Source organism: Oryctolagus cuniculus, chromosome 15, assembly GCF_964237555.1.
Source record: "Oryctolagus cuniculus chromosome 15, mOryCun1.1, whole genome shotgun sequence".
NCBI classification, from domain to species: Eukaryota; Metazoa; Chordata; class Mammalia; order Lagomorpha; family Leporidae; genus Oryctolagus; species Oryctolagus cuniculus.
Genome location: NC_091446.1, coordinates 52,581,062 through 52,603,263, shown reverse-complemented (window position 1 = coordinate 52,603,263; position 22,202 = coordinate 52,581,062). Strand labels below are relative to the sequence as shown.

General features: G+C 42.4%; 1 protein-coding gene across 9 annotated transcripts in view; it reads left to right on the top strand.

Moving 5' to 3' along the window:
- The window catches only part of ANK3 (ankyrin 3), a 353,783-nt gene that overhangs the window by 154,681 nt on the left and 176,900 nt on the right, over nt 1–22,202 (top strand). For all 9 annotated transcript variants that reach the window (XM_070057690.1, XM_051823304.2, XM_051823298.2 and 6 more), the window contains exon 8: nt 14,897–14,995. In XM_070057690.1, coding sequence (XP_069913791.1) covers nt 14,897–14,995 — 99 coding nt within the window. The remainder of the gene's footprint in view (nt 1–14,896; nt 14,996–22,202) is intronic.

Genomic DNA, 22,202 nt, shown 5'->3' with positions numbered 1-22,202 from the left:
ACTCCCCAAATGGCCACAACAGCCAGGGCTGGGCCAGGCTGAAGCCAGGCTCTATGAGCTTAATCCGGGTCTCCCTTGTGGGTGCAGGAGCCCAAGTACTTGGGCCATATTCCGGTGCTTTTCCCAGGTCATTAGCAGGGAGATAAATTGGAGCAGACAGGACACGAATCGGCACCTATACAGGATGCCTGCATCACAGGCGACAGTTTTACCTGCTATGCTACAATGCTGGCCCCAGATTTATTTTATTATTATAATTAAAGTTATAGCACTTGTTAGAAACCTTATGTGGGGAGCAATCCGGACTAGACTGAGTTACTGGAATTAAGACTTATTCTATGCATCTGCTCTCCCACAATATGGCGCTGGGAGAGAAGTAAATAGCTTCCGCACAGCTGCCTCCAGTTCAACTAATAAACTGTAGGACTTGCTCCTGATTGGAGGAGAGCAGCGTACTCGGCGTGTGGGCAGCCGAGTTGGGATTGGCGGAGGAGGACTATAAAGGAGGAGAGAGACGGCATGCACCAGGAACATCTATGGGGAACATCTAAGGGAACCCGTGCAGCCCCCGAGAAAGCCGGCCGGCGGTGTGCCGCTCCCCTGCGGAAGTGGGGAATGCGGCCAGGGGGAACTGCCCTTCCACGGAGGTGGAAGGGATAGTAGCCAACCCGGGAAGAACCAGCAGCAAACCCGGGGAGGGCCGAGCAGACGAAAGAACAGCGCAGGGGCTTGGTGTCGTTCCTCCATGAAGAGGGGGAGCGACACCTTATAGGATGTCTAATACCATTAGATCAACTCAAATAATTTAAAATTATAAAATGATTTTCTTCAGGGTATAGAAAGCAATGGTTACAGTTGAATTTTAGTGGCTTCTTCAGTTCCATTTCTGTCTCTGAATTCAAAGATGTGTCTAACTTTTTTTTTAAGATGTATTTATTTATTTGAAAGGCAGAGTTAAAGGGAGAGACACAGAGAGAGGTCTTCCTTTCTCTGGATCTCTCTGGATCTCTCCCCAAATTTTCCTGCTGGCCAGGATCCTCCCACATGGTGCAGTGGTCCAAGGAGTTGGGCCATCTTCTGCTGCTTTTCCAGGTGCATTAGCAGGGAGCTAGATCAGAAGTGGAGCAGCCAGGACATGAACTGACGCCCCTATGGGATGCAGGTGCCACAGGTGGAGGCTTAGCCTACTATGCCACAATGCTAGTCCTAACATTTAAAAAATTTATTTATTTTTATTTTCATCCGAAAGGCAGAGACAGATAGAAATCTTTCTTCTCCTGGTTCACAGCTCAAGAGTTTACAGCAGCCAGGACTGGGTCAGTCTGAATCCATGCACCCAGAACTCCATCTAGGTCTCCCATGTCAATGGCAGGGACCCAAGTACTTGGTCCATCATCTGCTACCTCCAAGGATGTGCATAAGCAAGAAGCTGAATCCAAAATGAAAGAGCTCTGATTTAGGATGTGGCCATCCCAACCTGCTGCATCAAATGCCTGCCACATCAGGCTACTTTTGAATGAGTATTAATATCAGCACTTTCAAAGAAATATGAAAGGAATCCGTAAGTCCTTCTTTTTGAACATGACAGAGTTGGACTTGCTACTGTTTTATTTTAGGCATTTAATATTTCTATTAGCTTTGTCTATACTGTTTTTTTGGGGTGGGAAATTCTGTCAGTAGCATTTCCTTTGTGGAGACTGTTATTAGGATTCAGACCTTGAACCAGTATTTTTACAAGTTGAGAAGAGACTTGCTAGCTGGATGTATTTTCTCTTCTAAGACCCTCTGGAAGAAGGCAGGCCAGCTTGTAGAATCGGATAACTGACATTGAAGTCTCAGCTCTGGCATTTTCTAGTTTTGTGACCTGCAACACCACTCCCTGCCCTGCTAACTTCAGTATGCTCATCTGTGATTTTGAGTCTCCCATTTATCTCAAGGGTTGCTGTGGAGATAAAATGAGATGATGCATGTTTGATGGGGCCTGCACAAAGTAGGAATCACATAGGTTGTGAATTGGTTCCATTTTAATTACATTTGCTCTCATGTAAAGCCTGTTAGAAATCAGTAGTTGTCTTTTTTCTTAAACCAAACACTTTTTCCCATCTAAAATAATTTTATAGCATAGAAAGGCATTTAGCAGTTCAATCTTCAGTGCCTCAAATTCCTCATTGATTTTGGAATTTCAAAAACCCTGACATGTATGCTGAAAGACATATTTTAAAAACATGTATTGAACCTTCATTAGGGTGACCAATCTAAAATAAAATAGCCAGTATTGTCAAGGCTACAGAGACAAGGAAGCTGGGTGAATGCGGATGGGATTGTCCAATCATGTAGCTACAATGATTTGGCCTTTCCCCAGAAGGTTAAATATAGAAATACCCTGTGACAAGGTAATCCCACTTCTGGGTATATACCAAAAGGAATTGAAAGCAGAGTCGCAAAAGATATTTGTACACTCACATTCATAGTGGCATTATTCACAATAGCCAAGTCTCTGTGGATGGATGAATGGATTAATGAGATGTGATATATACATACATTGGAATGATACTCGGCCTTAAGAAGGAACAAAATTTTGGGCCGGCGCCGCGGCTCACTAGGCTAATCCTCTGCCTTGCGGCGCCGGCACACCGGGTTCTAGTCCTGGTTGGGGCGCCGGATTCTGTCCCGGTTGCCCCTCTTCCAGGCCAGCTCTCTGCTGTGGCCAGGGAGTGCAGTGGAGGATGGCCCAAGTGCTTGGGCCCTGCACCCCATGGGAGACCAGGAGAAGTACCTGGCTCCTGCCATCGGATCAGTGCTGTGCGCTGGCCGCATAGCACCGGTCGCAGCGCACCGGCCACGGCGGCCATTGGAGGGTGAACCAACGGCAAAAGGAAGACCTTCTCTCTCTCTCTCTCTCTCTCTCTCTCTCTCTCACTGTCCACTCTGCCTGTCAAAAAAAAAAAAAAAAAAAAAGGAACAAAATTTTAACGCATGTTAGAACATGCATGAACTTGAAAGACATTATGTTCGTTAAAGTAAGCCAGTCACAAAAAAGCAAAACACTTTATGATTTTACTTTCTGAGATAACTAGAAAAGTAACATTCATAGGAAAGAAGTGGAATCCTAGTTGCTGTGGGCTAAGGGATTTCATGGATATAGAGTTTTCAGTTTTTAAAAAAATCCATTTAATTTGTCTGAAAGCAGAGTTACAGAGAGAGGTAGAGACACAGAGAGGTGTTTCATATGCTGGTTCACTCCCCACATGGCCACAACAGCCAGGGCTAGGCCAGGCTGAAGCCAGGAACCAGGAGCTTCATCTGGGTCTCCCATGTGGGTGGCAGAGGACACAGCACTTTAACCATCTTCCACTGGATTTCCCCAGATGCATTAATAGGGAGCTGGATCAGAAGTGGAGAGCCTTGGGACCAATGTCGTGATGCAGCAGGTTAAAGCCCTGGCCTGAGGTGCTGGCATCCCATATGGGTGCTGGTTTGAGGCCTGGCTGCTCCATATCCAATCCAGCTCTCTGCTGTAGCCTGGGAAGGCAATGGAAGATGGCCTAAGTCCTTGGGCCCCTGCACCCATGTGGGAGACCTGGAGGAGGCTCCTGGCTTCTGATGGTTGCAGCTCCTGCTGTTGTGGCCAGTTGTGTGGAGTGAACCATCAGATGGAAGACCTCTCTCTCTCTGCCTCTCCTTTCTCTGTAACTCTGACTTTCAAATAATAATAATAATAATAATAATAAGTGGAGCATCCAGGACATGAACCAGTACCCATAAGGGATGCCAGTGCCACAGGCAGAGACTTTACCCACTATACCACAATACCAGCTTCTCCATTTTTTTAGCGAAGAGTTGTGAAGATAGGTTGTACAACATTGTGAGTGTACTTAACACTAGGGACAGTACAAATACTGGTGAAGATGAAAATTTCAAGGTTACATGTTTTGTTACAATTGGTACATACATTTTTTAAATTGTGTATTAAGACCAATAGACTGAGTGTCCCTGAAGACCCAGACAGCTGCAAAGTGCAGTGTTGCAAAGGTAGATAGGAGTTAGTAGTTGAGGAAAGCGATTCAAGGTCAGCTTGGGTTCCAGTCTTCTTACCCCTTTCCTGGGGCAGTAGCTGGGGTGCGTGCGTCAGCTGAGGGTGTGCACGGGCAGAAGCAGGTCTGGGATATTTGCTGTAAGTATGGTGGGCCTTGTCCCAGCACTAACGCACTTGAGGGAGCCAGAAAAAGACATGGCAGTGTTTTCTCTAAATGCTGATGAACTACCCTCTTTTAATCCAAGTGGAAGCCTCTGATGTTATTAATGACTAACAGCTTCATATTATCCATAAAAGAAAAAGTGCTAAAGCTTTTGGGTTATTTGAAGCAGAACAGATCCAAACTCCGAGAGCCTGATTTCACAACAAACGTCAAATATCCAAACGTTTGCTGCTGCTGCTGCCGGGAAGTCCAGCGCTATCAGGTAGCTAATCAAATGGGATTTAGTTGGTCTTTCTTGGAGGGCAGTGAGGTTGAGGAAGTGTCAGTGACATTAATATTTTCAGTCAATCTCAGCAAGACCCATGTGGACTTAATCTCCTTATCCAGAAAACATGAAGGGAAAAGTTTTTATGGAATAAGCAAACAGTTAGCAAAACTGGAGAAGAGAAGAAGACTTGTCTAAAATGACCTATTTCGTGTCATTAAAGCCTCAAAAGGAAAGGGAATGGAGGTTGACTGGCAATGGTGGTCATGTTTAAAATAATCAATATACTAGGCAGAATCTGCAGCATGTTATACTTGTATGACTTAATAGACCATCTGAGTTGAATTTTCTAAAGAAAAATCCTAGGTATTTTTCAGACTGTGATAGCTAGGGTGTTTCCAGTATATTCAATTTTTGGGAATCTTCCTTGGTAGATCATTGACATCTCAAATTCTTATCATTGAAATATTAGCATTTGTAAATATTGTATGGCCTTTTTAAAGTATTAAGAAATTAAGCATTCTCAAAAGAAAAAGAAATGAAGTATCATATACACTGGCACTACTGGATCATCTTTTTTTTTTTTTTATCTTTTATTTAATGAATATAAATTTCCAAAGTACGACTCATGGGTTACAATGGCTTTCCCCCCCATACCGTCCCTCCCACCCACAACCCTCCCCATTACTGGATCATCTTGAAAACAATATACAACTAGAAAGGAGCCCAAAACAGCCATGTGTCTTATGATTGCGTCTGTATAGAAGGTCTAGAATAGGCCAGTCCACAGGGACAGAAAACAGATTAGCTGTTAACTGGGAGACTAAACGATGGAAAGTGACTGCTGAATGATACAGAGCTTCTTTTGCAGATAATGAATATTGTAGAGGTTGACACTAGTTGTACATCCTTGTGAGCATACTGATTGTGTATAACACTGAATTATACACTTTAAAATGTAGAATTCCATGATATACCAATTACATCTCAATGAGACTATTTTGGAAATAAACTATTGAAGGAGATTTTCAGTGGTGAACAATAAAAAATTAGAAAGTAGATTTTGAGACTCTCAAGGACATCACAGGGAACAGGCATTCAGTTCTGTATTTTTCCTGTGGCGTATCAAAATCTGTGACTGTTAAACATTAATTATCAAACATGTATTGAATACTTGCTTGGTACCGGGGTTAAACAGATACAAACTCTTCCCTTGAAGGCTAGAAGACTTCCCAAAAGAGATACGGAGGAGGATGGTAGTGATCTTTGTTAAAACATCTTTCTCTTTCTGTGAACCCATTTACTAATCATTTTTCTCTTTCTGTTTATACTAGGAATAGTGGCAAAGCATAAGAATAGGATGAAAAGCAAGTCAAAATGCATGTTTTAAATTCTAATCATGTGCACATTGAAGTATTGATCTTCAGACATCATGTTTTGCTACTTTGATTTTTTTTTCACCACAGCTAATAACTTACAGGCAATAATTGTTACAAGTGGTAAGAATTGGTAGGAAATACTGGATTCCCTCTCAACATTTAATTATTTTAGAATTTCTTTTGGTTGAGAACATATCAAGGAACCATTCTAAAATAGCTGTATAATTTAATTTTTTATTATCTTAAATTGAGTGATAGCATCCACCCATTCTTTCCTTTAGTGATAACCTCTAGCAGATATTTTGAAAGAAAAGGCTGGGGTGGGGCGTGTAATCAACTGTACTTTATACATTTTAATGCAATGGGAACTCTGCCATCTATCACCCGCAAGGCCGGAAATGACCCTGCTTTCACTTTGGGGAGTGGCAGAAATGACCTTGCTTTAGCGATTACTACATGAAGTGCACCTCACTGCCACCTCAGCTGGATTTTTCAGAAACTGCTGAGAGGGAAGAAACAGACAGGCATTTCCTGGCCGAGGCATTGTTCCTTCCAGGTGGTATGGACTCCACATGTTTCTATCATGTGAATAGCACATATGTCGTGTCAGATCTTGTGTGTATCTGTCCTGTGAGCTACGGCTTCTCTTTCTTCTCTCCTATGCTTGCCCCAATAAGGTGCTAGAAGTCCTCCTAGGCTTAGCTTGTGCCAAGCAGATGCTTCTCTGTTACCTTTGCATCCATCCTGACAAGTATCTGAGTTAGTACTGTCTGCTTTCATTGATTGCTTCATTTCTGTTTATCTTCTGTAGCCAAAATGTCATGCTGTCTTGTGAAATGCAGTTGTTTCATACATTTCTAAGTGCCCAAATGATAAGTAATAGGGTAGTAAGCCTTAACCATTTTATAGTGTTTGCTAAACACCAAACATTAGGACACCATGCTTATTAACTCATTTAATCCTCATGACAGGTTGATGAAATGGGTACTGTTGTTAGCCTAATTTTACAGTTTAGAAGCCTGTGATACAGAGAGATTTAAATAAATGTACTTAGAGTTACGTAGCTTGTGTGGAGTGGGCCTGGCATTTGACTTAATTAATCTAGCTCTTAACCACTCACCACCCTAGCACAATGTGATTGTTCTCTCTTAGCACACCGTAATGGTAACAATTGGTTATGTGGTCTCCTGCTAAGAAGCTAGGGATAGCATGCTGTGGATGATTGAAGGATGCATGAACTTGGGGCAGATGCACCGTGGTAACGATATGACCTTTGGCAAGTTTGATAGTTTGGATCTGATGTTCCTTACTTGTGAAATAAAGGAAAACTCATAAAACATCTGCTTAGCATTGCTGTATGGATGAAAGGGAATGAGAGAGATGGAATGCATGTGAACTCCCTTCTTATTTTGAGATGAATTCTTGCATATCCCCTCGTATCAGCGGGGATATTGTGTCCATTGCACTGATGAGAAAATAAGTTCAAACAGGACAAGGAGCGTTACAGGTTTCATCTGTCAGGAAAGTGAATGTAGAAGAGTAAGAAATAGGGCCGAGTCTCCCTATTCCCATTGGGATAGGCCTTGTGCTAGACCTATGCAGGAAATGGAATTGAAATGAAGTTAGAACCTGGATGGAGTTTTTCTGCCCAACCATTTTATAGTATAGGAAGTACAATAAAAATTAGTCTCTATTTTTGAAGTTAGACAATCTCATTTTAAACAGTCATCACTATAAAATACAAATGTAACATTAGATAATGTAACATAAAAATACAACATAAGTTATCATACATGAGTATGAATCTATTATGCAGTATATTGAATTTGTATGAGTCCTGAGAGACTTAGCTTAGTCTGGATGATTTGCTTCATATTTTCCTAAAAGCAGAAGCCAAAGTTCATTCTTCTTTGGTGGGATTTTACTCTCCAGCTTCAGTGGTTTGTGCTTGCAAAGAGTATATCTTACACATAGAAAGTCTGACCTGAAAATCAAGGTGGAAGAAGATTAGCATAGAAGAAAATGAAGAAACTGAGACAGCCTAGAAATGCAATATAAATGAGAACTCAAGTCCCCACAGTAGGGGGACACAGCAGTGATCTAGGTTGTTTTGTTAAGTACTCCATTAGATAATTGGTGTTCAAATCTGAGATAATTAAATTTTCTCTACACTATAATTTGATTCAGTCAAAATTGTTAATATTTCCAAAAATATTAATATTTCTAAAAGTAAGTTCCCTTCATTGTTGTGTAGCTACATAGGGTCTTCAAAAAGTTCATGGAAATGGGAGACCTATTAAGGGATGTGTGGATTTCGATTTTTTTGTGCCAAAATAACTTACTTAATTTACTTTTTCTTTCCATGAATTTTTAGAAGTTCCCTCATATGTACGGTGACTTTTGGCTTTACCATATTTCAAAAGGATTGAAAAGAAGCGAAAACTACAGAAAGACACTGGTTCATCATATGTGTGCTTTTTATGACTTTTAAGAGTGAATGATTGCTACATTGAACAGTTTGATGGAAAACTAAGTACCAATAAGATGCCTGTGTGCTGGTGATGAAAATGGTGGGTTTTGAATAAGGCCAGAGTTAGTGAGGCAGAAAGGGCAATGCCCAGGATTGGGAACCTGGGATCTTGGCCAACTCCCAAGCCCTGGGATTCCAGCTTAATCACTTAACTTCTCTGGTCTCTTTCCCATCTGTAAAATGGGTTATTAGACTGGATAAATTCAGAATTCCAATCCAGTTAAAAACAAAGACTTCCCAGAGTGAGCTTTTGCTCTAATTGAGACGTGCAGTGAGACGCCCAGGTCTGCTATCAGAGTGCCTGGGTCTGATGTCCAGCCCCGCCCCTGGGTCCACCTTCTCGCTGATACAGATCCTGGGAGGCAGCAGTCGCAGCTGAGGTAGCTGGGTCTCTGCCACCCAGGCAGGCAGCCTGGATGGGGTTCTAGCCCAGCCCCACCCGTTTAGGATTTGGGGTGATAAACTAGCAGGTGGTACTGCTCCCATTCACTCACTCACTCTGTCTTTCTCAGTCTGCCTTTCAAATAAATAAAAATATTAAACATTCAGCCACTAGGGGAGATGGTAGGAAAGACTCTGACTTTCAGGAACACAAATGATAGTTAAGACAGGAGAGGGTGATGATGATAGATGGTAACGTAGATGAATCCTAACATATGGCCCTTTTGTTACACCATACAATTGTGCAATGTTTTAGAAAAGCATGAAGAAGCATAAAGTCATCTGTAATTTCACCACTGAGAGATAGGTTGTTAATATTTAAGCCAGTATCTTTTACAGTGCTTAGATACAATAGATCATATTTTCAAACGTTTGTGTCTTTTTATTGAATAATATACCAGGACCTGGTAGTGGTATATGCCTCCTTTCTATCTGTGTTCAGTTAGGGTTTTATGTTTTATTTTTGCATATATTGTAAACTCCATAGTTCATTGTTGTTGCTTTAGTTCATCCATTTTCTCTTATATTTACCTTTGTTTTTGCTGTCTAAAGAGCTCTTCATGTCTGTGTAGACAATTTTCTGTTGGTTATCATATTCCTACTGTCTGAAGAACTTCCTTCCACATTCTTTGTATTTTAGATCTGCTGGAAATGAATTTTCTAAGGTTTAATTCCTCTCAAAAAATCTTGATTTCTCCTTGAGTTTTTTAAAAAGTACTTTTCACAGAGTATAGAATTCTCATTTGGCAGTAATTTGTTTCCAGTATTTAAAGATGTCACTTGGCCGGCGCCACGGCTCAATAGGATAATCCTCCGCCTTGCGGCACCGGCACACCGGGTTCTAGTCCTGGTTGGGGCGCCGGATTCTGTCCCGGTTGCCCCTCTTCCAGGCCAGCTCTCTGCTGTGGCCAGGGAGTGCAGTGGAGGATGGTCCAAGTGCTTGGGCCCTGCACCCCATGGGAGACCAGGATAAGTACCTGGCTCCTGCCATCGGATCAGCGCGGTGTGCCGGCCGCAGTGCGCCAGCTGCGGCGGCCATTGGAGGGTGAACCAACGGCAAAAAGAAGACCTTTCTCTCTGTCTCTCTCTCTCACTGTCCACTCTGCCTATCAAAAAATAAAAATAAAATAAAAAAAGAGAAAGATGTCACTTGTTTCCTGGATTGCATAATTTCTGATGAGTACTCTGCCAATGCTTATTATCTTTTTTTCTCTCTAGGAAATGTGTCCTTTTAAAAAACAATTTGTGCATTTTCTTTGAAAATCAGAATGACAGAGAGAGCTTCCGACTGCTAGTTCATTCCTAAAATGGCCACAATAGCCAAGGCTGGACCAGCCCAAAGCCAGGAGCCAGGATTTCTATCTTCATTTCCTGGTCAGGGCCCCAACACTTAGACAATTTTTTGCTGTCTTCCCAGACACATAAGCAGGAGGCTGGATTGGAAGTGGAGCAGCCAGGACCCTGCACTCCAGTGTAGGATGAGGGTGTTGCAAGCAGTGTCCTTGTCCTAACCCATGGTACCCGAGGCTGACTCTGAAATGTGTCCCTTTTCCCTCTGGCTCCCTCAAGATTTTTTTCTTTCCTTTTCAGCAGTTTGGTGTAGCTAGTTATGGAGCTGCTTTGTTTGTTGTTTGTCTTGTCAGTATTCCCTGAGTGTGGTTTCGTGTCTGTCATTATTTTGAGGCAATTGTTGAACATTATAGCTCTTCAGACATTTTTCTGTTCCATTCTGTCGCTTCTCCTTGGACAACCCCCATCAGCTGCATTGTGTTGTGTTGTTCTGCAGCTCTTTCTTTTCTGTTTTATTATTATTATTATTATTATTATTATTATTCGGTTGTCTTTAAGTTCACTGATTCATTCTTCAGTTATGTGAAGTTTACTGAAAGACCTAAAGAGGAATCCATCTCTAATATTGCGGTTTTTCTTAGCGAATATTTCCATTTGAGTCTTTTCTTAGACACCCCACATCTTTGCTGTGGTTCTCTCGTTTCCTGCATGTTGTGCACCTGTTTCCATTGGGTAGAATACTGCATGTCATGTGTAGGACTGAGTCAAGTAGTGCTTTTGTGTGAAAATCAGTCTTTTTTCTTCTGCCAAGCTGCAAATGGGTGAGGTAGAGATGAGCTGAGTTTACGCTGTTTCATGCTTCAGGCTCCTCTGGGGGAGGGCTGCCGTGGCCTTAGGCTTAGAGTGAGGGTGAGGGTCCCTGAGCACTTTGCTAAGAGCTAGGGCTCCACCCTCGGCTTCCTCTGCACACCAGCAGCACCGCCGCCCTCCTGCCTGGCCGCTGCTGCCCTTGGTTCTGTGCTTGGCTCTGCTGGCACTCGGGGTCTTTGTTCTGCAGGTTTAGGCAGTGTGTCTGACCTCACGGCTGGATCTTTGCTTGCATTCTTGCTCTTCCTACCAAGGCAGCCACACTGCCTTGGACCTGTGGGTGCAGATTTGGAGGACTTTCTGGCAAACTGCATCCCAAAAATCAGGAAACATTCACTAGGCAGCAAATGAGGCTCCTCTCAAACACGACTTTTTGTCTCTCACATCACTGTACTCTTTTGATGTATTAGGATTCTATAATTCTTCTACTTGCTTAGAGAATGGACAGGTAGCACTAGGCCTTGGGCATAGTAGGGCATAATGTATTTTTATTTTTATTTATTTATTTTTGACAGGCAGAGTGGACAGTGAGAGAGAGAGAAAGGTCTTCCTTTGCCGTTGGTTCACCCTCCAGTGGCCGCCGCGGCTGGCGCGCTGCGACCGGCGCACTGCGCCTATCCAAAGGCAGGAGCCAGGTGCTTCTCCTGGTCTCCCATGGGGTGCAGGGCCCAAGCACTTGGGCCATCCTCCACTGCACTCCCTGGCCACAGCAGAGAGCTGGCCTGGAAGAGGGGCAACCGGGACAGAATCCGGTGCCCCGACCAGGACTAGAACCCTGTGTGCCAGCGCCGCAAGGCAGAGGATTAGCCTACTGAGCCATGGCGCCAGCCTGTATTTTTATTAACCAAGAAATCAGAATACAAACAGTCCATTTAGTAGTCTGACTGTATTGCTTTCATTTTGATTTCTTCCAAGTTGCAGGGAATGAAAAAGTGTGCAGGTCAGTTAGCAGCTCCCCTGGGCAGAGACAGGAAGCAGTAGTCTTTCTACAGAGACATTCTGCCCCCAGCCCAGAAGTACCACAGCAAGAGGGTCTGGAAACCAGAAATCAGACCCTGACTCTAATTAACTGCTTCTTAATCTATAAAATTACTATTATAAATCACTATTATTATAAAATTACTTAACCTATAAAATTACTATGCTTCATTTTATTTATCATATGGGGTTAATGTTTATCCTGTCTGGCAGGATTGTTGCGAGAGTAAAATGCCATCAGAGGAGAGTAAGCCCTTTACAACACTCAAATGCCTTAGAAACATGAAGCATTCCTCTGGGAAGGGTGGGGGAGTGTAGAAAAATGTGTGGGTGAGGAATCTGAGGTGTCCTTTTGACACGTGCATGTCCACAATGTGAGAGAGCACATCAATATGAAAGACAGCAGAATTAGGAGGAGATCTTCCTCTTACTAAAATTAGCGTGATGGGATGAAGGTTAATTAAGTCCTTCTCAATCAGGCAAGGGTGCATTTTTAAAGGGAAGTAGTGTGTGCGAGATCTTACACACACTGGGGAGTCGCGAGTCTCGTTTCCCACTGGTGCCCGGGGAGCTCACCTGTGTTTGGAGCACTCCTAATGTGACACCCACCATGCTGCCTCAGCTCTAGAGCGCATCCGCTGAGCGGTTTGGGCACTGGAGCAACCCACACTTGCAATTGGAAAACACAGCAGAGCCAGAGAGAATCCCAGTGCCGTCACAAAGGTTATTTCCCTCTGCCACCTTTCATTCACACAGCAGAGTAGTCCTCTGCAAAGAGGAGCAGAGCACGCACAGTGCAAGGTAGAGTTTGGTCTCCTCTTTTGCAACCTGTGATTCGCAGCAGAAACCTTCAGCCATGGCTGTTAGGTCTGAGCAGGGGTCGGTGAATTGCTGCCTGCAAGCCAAATCCAAGCTGCTGCCTGTTTTTGTAAGTGAAATTATATTGCAGCACAGCCACTGCCATTGCTTTACATATTGTGTGTGGCTGCTTTTGTGTTGCTATGGCAGACTTGAGTGGATGCATCAGACACTATTTGCCATCTGGCCCGTAGCAGAGAGTTCGCGTGTCCCTGGTCTAGAGCAATAATGCCAGTTTTTTCTCCCCTCCCCATAGGCATTACTAAGACAAATTTGTTTTATTCTGGTCTCTCTTTTTCTTTGATTTAATGAATTAGTCACTGCTTTATATTTTGTATCTGAGAATAATGAGACTAATTCTTGATTATTATATGAGAATAATTGTGAATTTGTATTTCAGCATATTAATGAGAGAAAAAGAATGCACCTTCTCTCCATTTGGGGGAGAATGGGCAGTTGTCAAAAAACATTTCACTAGAAAAGTTTCCAGAAGAGAGAAGTGGCGAAATGCTATGGTAACAGTCCATGAGGATGCAATGAGTCAGACCCGGATTATGAAAAATTCTTCATGAAAAAGGACCCAGTTTTCTTTAATAAAAATAGACATGGATGAGTTAGTGGAGTTGTGGAGATTGAAAGAGACTTAAAGAACCTTTCAACCTACTGCAATATGTGGGCCTACAAATTTGAACAGCCAAGCTAAGATAGTTGGAGACGATGAAAGAATCTAAACATAGGTGGAGGTGAAGGTGCTATTTTATTATATTTTATTGTCTTCCTTATGATAATGGTATTGTGGTTTCTTTGACGTAGGCATATCTGTTAGAGGTAATCAGTCGCAGTTTCAATGATGAAATACATGATGGCTGAGAGTTGCTTTCTCCTTAAGCTCCTACAGCAAAAAAAGAAGCAAACGAGTCTGGCGGTTTAGATCGATAATACTGGCAAAAGGTCAATATTTTTGGAACCAGGCTGAGGGCACTTGCAGTTCATATAGTTTTCACTTAGACTTCATGTATGTATGCAATTTTTCCTTATAAAGTATTTTTCCCTAAATTCATATGTGTTAAGTATTGAAAAGTCAAATCCTGGTGCTGTCAGCCATGTCTGCATCTGTTAAATGGGGATTGTAGGTCAGATTGTATACAGCTTTCTGAGGGCTATGAGCATGAAATGAGACGGTGGAGAGTTTAGCACAATCCCTGACAACAGGAGGACATCTGTCCCTGGTTGCTGTTGTCCCTGTCATCAAGCTATCACTGTATAATGAGTCTAGTTTGTTTAGGATGTGATCGACCTTTGTGAATAACAGAGCTTAAACCTGTATTGCTGCACAAAGATGTGATTTTTCCCCCCAAGATATATGTACTCCAAAGCAGTCTGGAAGCCATCATAGCCCCTGTAAGATACATGGCGGGGACAAGAGTGGTGGCCTACCATGGAAATCAGGAACACAGTTGGAATGTCAGATCCATGTAACAATTTGGCTCTTCCATGAGAGTAGGTTTTATTTCGTTTTCTTTTAATCACGGTTTTCTGTGAGCTGGGTAACTCATGCCAGTCCACTTATTTACCCAGCATGAGCCTGGAAAGACAGAGGACTGTGTTGGATTTGACAGATTTCCCCATTTGAGTTGCCATTGTCTCTCTTTAAGAACCTGATGCTCCTACTGAACCCAGGGGAGGCTCAGTCACAGGACACTCCTGTAAGTCAGTGTGCCCTTATCCAGCCACTGCGAGTCAACTGCTCATTAGCCAGTGTGTATCACACAGAGTTACAGGAAAACACAGGGACTTAAAAATGCAGGATTTTAAAGCAAAACAAAAACATTTCATCCATCAGTTACTTTGAGTGGTTGAAATTAACTCGTCTTCCCCTACAGACTGGTACCCTTAAATTCACCATTTTTTGAGTGTCCCAAGGAAAATTATTTTCTGCGAGAACTGTTGGGAAGCATATTATTCATAATAGCTTTTTTTAAAAAAGGAAAATATTGGGAATGTGTTAGGGGACGTTGAGGAAGCAATGTTTTAATTAAACTGAGTGATATCAAACCTGTGCTCTTTTTTTTTTCCTGTTCTTCTACAGAATGACATCACTCCTTTACATGTGGCTTCAAAAAGAGGAAATGCAAATATGGTAAAGCTGTTGCTTGATCGAGGAGCTAAAATCGATGCCAAAACCAGGGTAAGAGCACAATTCACGTCCATGCTGATGCTTATTTTCAGGGTATGCAAATACTTTCCCAGATACCTTTACTGGTTTGACCCTGGCTTTGTCTTTGTTGCCTTTATTTCATGACTGCTACATTCATTCTTCATAAAATGGGGTGACAACCCCCAGTTATAAATCTTCAATGTGTATTTAAATAGTGCCTGTTTTTAATTAAAGCAACAAGACTTAAGATGTAGGATTCTTATTGAGTTCAATTTCAAGAATCACTACTTGGTACTGCAAGATGAGCTCTGTGGTCCCTTTGATACTAAAACTGATAGTATCCAATTTAAAAACAAATTTGTCTACCTGTATGTACTGTTGGTAAGAATGTGTAATGGTGTAGCCACTATGGAAAAGAAAATGTGGAGGTATGTCAAAAAAATTAAAAATAGAACTGTATCACTAAGCAGTCCCACTTCTCGGATACATCCCCAACAATCAAGTGGGGGATCCCATGATGCTTACACACCCATCTTCATGGCAACGTTATTCACAATAGCAAGTGGTGGGAGCAGCACACATATCCATTGACGGATGCATAAATTTTAAAGTGTAGTATAAAATGTGGTATATGGAGCAAGAATTCAGCAGTTAAAATGCCTGCATCCCATATCAGAGTAGCTGGGTTCAACTCCCATCTCTGGCTCCTGCCACCAGCTTCCTGACAATTCAGACCCTACGGAACAGTGGTAAAGGCTCAAGTAATGGGTTCCTGCTATGCACATGGGAGATCTGGGTTGCATTCCAGTTCCCAGCTTTGACTCTCACCTAGCCCTGAGCATTGCAGACATTTGGAGAGTGAATAAGTGATGGGGGCACAACACATTCTCTCTTCCAAATTAATAAATATTTTTTAAAAATATAGTATAAACAAATGATGGAATATTATTCAACCTTTAAAAAGTAGGAAGGTGTGTTTTAAGTTGTGACATCCATGAACCTGAGTACATTATGCTGAGTGGACTATTCCAGTCACAACAGAACAAATATTGTCTGATTCCATTTATATAAGATGTCCAGAGCAGTCCACATCTTAGGAACAGAAACTAGAATGGTGGTTGTCGGGGGTTGGGAGAAGGACATGGGGAGTTGGCCTTCAAAGGGCACAGGTTTTCAGTTGTATAAGATGAGCACCTTACAGAGGTCTTTTATGCTACAATATCAGTGTAGTTAACACTTCTGAAGTGCACGCTAAAAACAATTATGAGGAAAGATTTTGTGTATTTTATCACATTTAATTTTTTAAAGGTTTATATATTTTTAAAAGAAAGACAGAATGACAGAAAGGAAGAGAGAGTGCATGAGAGAGAGAGAGCTCTTCCACCTGCTGATTTACTTCTCAAATACCTGCAACAGCTGGGGCAAGGCTGGCTGAAGCCAGGAGCAGGAACTTCATCCGGGTCTCCCATGTGGATGGCAGCAACCCAAGTACTTGGGCCATCATCTGCTGCTTCCCAGGAGTATTGGCAGGAAGCCAGGTCAGAAGCAGAACTTGACCCCAGGCACTCCAGTATGTGATGTGGGCATCCCAAGCAGTGGCTTACCCTGCTACACAACATACCCACTTCTCAACTTTTTTTATTAAGAAACTTTTAAAACTCACAAATCTTTCTAGCTGGGTGCTTATGGCCTGTTGCTGATTCTGTGAGACGCATTTACCAAAGGTAAAAAACTGAGACTTAGGATTTCATTTAATCCCAGATTCTGTGCTTAGCTGGTTGACTTAGGTAGTCTCTTTAACATTTGTGCTTCTAATTTCTCTATCTAAAAGAAAATAGCACTTTGATTTACTACCACATTTGTTATTCATTGCACTTATTCACTCAACCAGTAACTGATGTCTGCTGTGGGCCAAACCCAGCAGGTGAAAGATCAAGACCACGTTTTCCCTGCCTTCATAAAGCTGATGGGCTAGTTTGTCTTCTGTACCCTGATCCCAATGCAGTCCAGTGACAGGTGTATGGGTTGAGACTCAAACTTCCTTTTTCCAGAGTATTGTACCAGAACACCATGTGAGCACCTTAAAAGAAACACAGTTTCTAGAGAGGAGAAGTGAAGGTGAAGGTTGACCCCTGATGGAGCATCTGGCAGGGAAGTAAATTGAGTAGAGGTCTGATTGGACTGACTTTGCTTTGCTTCCATAAGAAGTAATTGTTGGTCTGTAGGGAATGCTAGCACTTCACGTATACGGCAGGAGTTCTCTGCTAAGCACAAGCCATGGACAGAGGTTGTAAGGAATAAAGAGTAGAGATGCATTGCTCATGCCACTGAATTATCACATGGAGGTGAATGGTTCTTTGCAAATAGAGGACATCTTTGTGAAGGGAAATTAGGGACACAAGAGTCAAGCAAGACAGACAGACTTGAGTAGATGCCTGGGTGTGCAACCGGGGGGTTAATGCGTATATGGATTAGAAATCACCTTATTTCCCACTCCCTGGATACAGACACCAGTCTCCAGAAGCAAGATGACCTGTCAGTCATTTTGCACCATTTATCAAAGACATGCTGAATTGGCTACAATAGACAGAGGAAAGAGTATGTGGGAAGTCCAGGCCCCATCTTGGGGGCGGGGGGGTGTGCCTACTAGTCACATAGGAGGGCTAGAAAGAAACCCTAGGGATTCCTCTGGGAGAAAGTATCTTTTCTGAAACGAGGTGCACAGGCAACTTGATTTCTGAGCCGCTTTCCTCCCCAGTCAGAGGGCTGTCTTGTCTCCAGCGAAGACACAGACTCCTTTGTTCTCCCATTCAGTGTTGACTTGGGTTTCTTCTCTTGAGTATTATGTGAATGACATGTGGATGGCAGGGAAAGACTTGGAAAACCCAAGGACGGAAAGATCTGCCATTCTCCTGTTCTGCGTGGAGTGGGCTGGGGGAAGGGTGTCATTGGTGCACAGACTGAATTCCTGGTGGACTCGACGGAGGAAAGTGCCGTGTATTCTCCAGACAGGTGAACTACGTTGTGTTCTCTGCACCAGAGCTTCTCTTCTCTCTAATGAAATGAAGAGTAGTGATTGGGTGTTGTGGGTGAGACGGAGGGAGGGAGGGAGCCGAAATGTCAGGAGGCCATATGGGGGCAACTCTCAAAGCAGAGGGTAGCATTTTTCATAGAAAGTTTCACTGCCCAACCCATTGGTTTTCCAGAAGATAGATACGGCTGTCTCCCCAGCCACCTCCCACCGAGGACCTCTCACTGCTGTGGCTACCTTGTTGCATTCCAGAAACGGACCTGGGACCCATCAGCCCCCCAAGTTTAGAGACAGAAAAACATCTCTGAACCTTGCTCAGAGGCCAGCACTGCAAGGACCTCTTCTCTTTGGCTTCATTCCCCACATAATCAGGATGACCTAATAAGGATGAAGTTTAAAAAAAAGACTCTATTATTTTTAAAGATTTATTTGAAAGGCAGATTTACAGAGAGGCAGAGAGAGTCTTTCATCCACTGGTTCACTCCCCATATGGCCGCAACAGCTGCAGCTGGATCAATCTGAGGCCAGGAGCCAGGAACATCTTCCTGGTCTTCTATGCGGGTGCAGGGGCCCAAGGACTTGGGCCATCTTCCGCCAATTTCGCAGGCCATCGCAGAGAGCTGGATAAGAAGTGGAGTGGCTGAGTTTGAAACCAGTGCCCATATGGTGCCTTACCCCCTGTGCCACAGTGCCAGCCCCAAAAGAGACTCTTTCATTCAAGTAAGCAAACTTGAATTAATTGTGGACAGAGTAATGTAGGTAGGATACGAGCAAGATCTTACCAGCTGGAAAAACAGTGAATAAGAGTGAATTTTATTTTATTTAGTGTCTGAGTTCTGGTCTCAAGTATGGCCAGCAGTGGTGACATTGTGGCCTGAGAAAAGTTCACCCTCCTGAGTCGTCATGGTTTCCTCCCCAGTATGAGTAGGGGCGTTGGTCCTAATGAACTAAGAAACCTCTCAACTGGAAGAGCACTGGATATTGTGGCTTTGAAAATAATTAGTGGGGCAGACATTTGGCCTCATGGTTAAAACACAGGTTAGGGCACCCACCTGTGTCACACATCAGAGTCCAGGTTCAGTGTCAAGTTCCTGATTGCAGTTTTATGCTAACACAGACCCTGGGACACAGTCATGGAGGCTCAAGTAGTTGTGTTCCTGCTACCCCTGTGGGAGACTGGATTGAGTTCCTGATTCATGGCTTTGGACTTGCCTGGCCATGGCCATGGCCATAGCAGGCTTTTAGGAGGAAACCAAGAGATGGAAGTGCGCTCTCTCTCTCTCTCTCTCTCTCTGTGTGTGTGTGTGTGTGTGTGTGTGTGTGTGCTTCTCAGATAATTTCCAAATAAGAATAATATCTGTAAAAGTCAAGGTGATTGGCTGGCGTCTGTAGAACTCCACAAAGCCTTGTTTCTGCTCAGCTCATTTGAAGGAAGCTTTTCCTATTTTCCCAGCCCAATAATGCTGACTAATATCACCTGGCTTGTTAACAGATGTTCCTGTTGATAGCCAAGTGCAAGTATGTACTGTATTTTTGAAATAAAGTTGGCAAATATGCTGAGCTATAAATACATATTAAGGCAAATTTTTCAATCTGGACTGTATGCAGTATCCTAATTTTAAAATAACTTGTGAAATTTGTTTATTTTTCAACAAGCTCTGTTTCTTTATAGACTAAAATGTGTTGCCAAGCATGGCCTGCTGTTTCTTTCCCCTGAATTCTTGCTAGCGTTGAAGGAAGAGACTGCAGTGGACAGTGCCTTGTCATTTTCATTTTGCTTTGTATCAGTTTATAGCCCAATCAGAGACTCAAGGTGGACGCTAACCCAGAACCATTTTAAGAGTTGGATTTTCTAATGCTATTCCCTAACTGTGCCTCATCTAATAATAGTACTTCAGAAAACTGCAGCGTTCCAGGATGTACATTCGGAACCATACTGATTCCCAAATGCTGCTCTAACTTCTCCCACTGCCAGCCTTCCTAACGAGGTGCTGCCGCCTCCATCCATTAATTAAACATTGTGTGCAGTGCTACACCTTGTGCTGAGATGCATGTCCCACCCTGGTGTCTGTGGCACTTAGCATACATAGCAGACTTCTAGGCTCATATGGATATTTGGTGAATGTATTGAAATAAGATGTTCCTTTAATGTCATATTTGTCAGATGTCTTAATTTGTTTCTTTATACAGGTCCTGTAATAATATTTTTTATCCTTGAAATTACTGTCATCCAATTCATTTATAAAAATAAAGAGGTGTTTTTGTACTGGTAGGTGGGGATTTTCAGAGTAGCACCCACTACCAGTTGTTAAATTCTTATTATTTTGTGAAGTTATCAGGGGAGACTTGGATGCCCGATAATTTTAATCCACACTTACCTAGAAATACAGCAGCTTCTATTTCTCAGATTAAATACTAAGAAAAAGTAAATATTGATACTCAATTTTGCTTTTCATCATATATCCAGAATTGTCTTGATTAAAAATAAATCTCTGAAGAAAATGTTAAAAGTAAATATTTTGAAGTCAGTCTTCTCTAAGAGAAATTTCTAAAACCTTCCTCCTGAGAGTTCTAGGGTAGCTATGTTGCTATGAGCATTTGACATAGTGCAAAAGACTCTAGTTCCCACATTAATTAAGACGAACTTGAAAATATTTTCCATGCCATGCCACACAGATATTCAAATTTTGTGTCACAGATACTATAAGTACAACTGAAAGTATTTGTTTAGATTAAAATAAGGACATAAAGGGGTGGGCATTCATTGAGCCGAGCAATGAAGACACTGGTTAAGAAGCCCACGTGCCATGTTGGACGACCTTGATCCAGTTTCTGCCTCTGACTCCTGACTCCACCTTCCTGCTGATGCAGACCCTGGGAGGCAGCAGGAGCGATTCGATTCCTGCCACCCATGTGGAAGGCCAAGATTGGGTTCCCAATTGGAGCCCTTGCCCAGTCCCAATGTTGTGGGCATTTGGAGAAAGAACAAGCTGATGGCAGCGCCCTCTCAAATGAACACATTCTTTAAAAATTTAATGAAAGAAGAAGTAATCATGCAATGTTATTTAGCTTCCAACCATCACGATGATACTTTTGAAGAAAACAGGTTTTTGACAGTCACAAAGGGTTCTGGGAACATGGAAGGAGTCTTTCTTTGCCCCCTCTCCTAATGATCTTCTACCGTGATGGAAACCTTATTTCTCTTGCCAAATTAGAGATCTGAAAGTAGTGGGTAAATGCCATATGTCAGGTTTTCTTGAAGAATCTACAAAGCAGGCTCAGACAGTTATTATTTTAGTTAAGTGCCTTGTGCTGGTGCTCAGAAAGTAATTAAATTTTTCTCCTATTTTCTCTTAATGTGTGTTGGTAAAGGTCACATGTTTTAGATAACATCAGCTAGGCACACAAGGAATCCATAGTTGTCAGCTATAAATATCTTTAATTATCCCCTATTCTTAAGTATAAATAAATCATTAAATGGTGAGCCTGAAGTTGAGTTTTTTTAACCTATAGCATCTTATAAGAGCTATACAAAACCTTTACATATTTAAAATCATATTTTATAGTGCCAACTGAAAAGTAAAGAACTCTTTGTCCATAAGGATACTTCATAAAATGGCATATGATAGAAACAAACATAAAATATGATGATGTGGTGTGCAGACGTCACATTTCCTGTTTTTACTCAAATGTGTGAGAGTTATCCAAGTAATGCTGGAGCACTTGGATTAGACGTAACTTCCTGCTGATAAAAGGGATAAACTCTGAACCAAATCAAGCCCCTACAAGTTCCAGACTCTGAAGAACATACCATTCATAGTATCTAGTAGGTGATTTTAAAGTTCCTAAACAAAGAAAAGAAAAAATATGACCTGCAGTCAAAAGAAAAGTCAGATAATAGAAATAGACTCGTAGATGACTGCTGCTAATCTAGCTTCCTGCTCATGAGCATCCTGGGAGGCAGCAGATGATGGCTCAGTCCCTGCCACCCAAGTGGGAGTCCCAGATGGAGTTTTGGGCTACTGGCTTTGACAGTAGGCATTTGAGGAGTGAACCTGCAGGTAGAAGATCTCTCTGTCTCTGTCTCTCTGTCTCTCTTTCCTTCTCCTCCTCTCTCTTGTCTCTTTCAAATAAAATAAACTTTTAAAAATATATATAATTAGATTTTTAAAACAAAATAGACCATTTCAGATAATAAGGTAATCA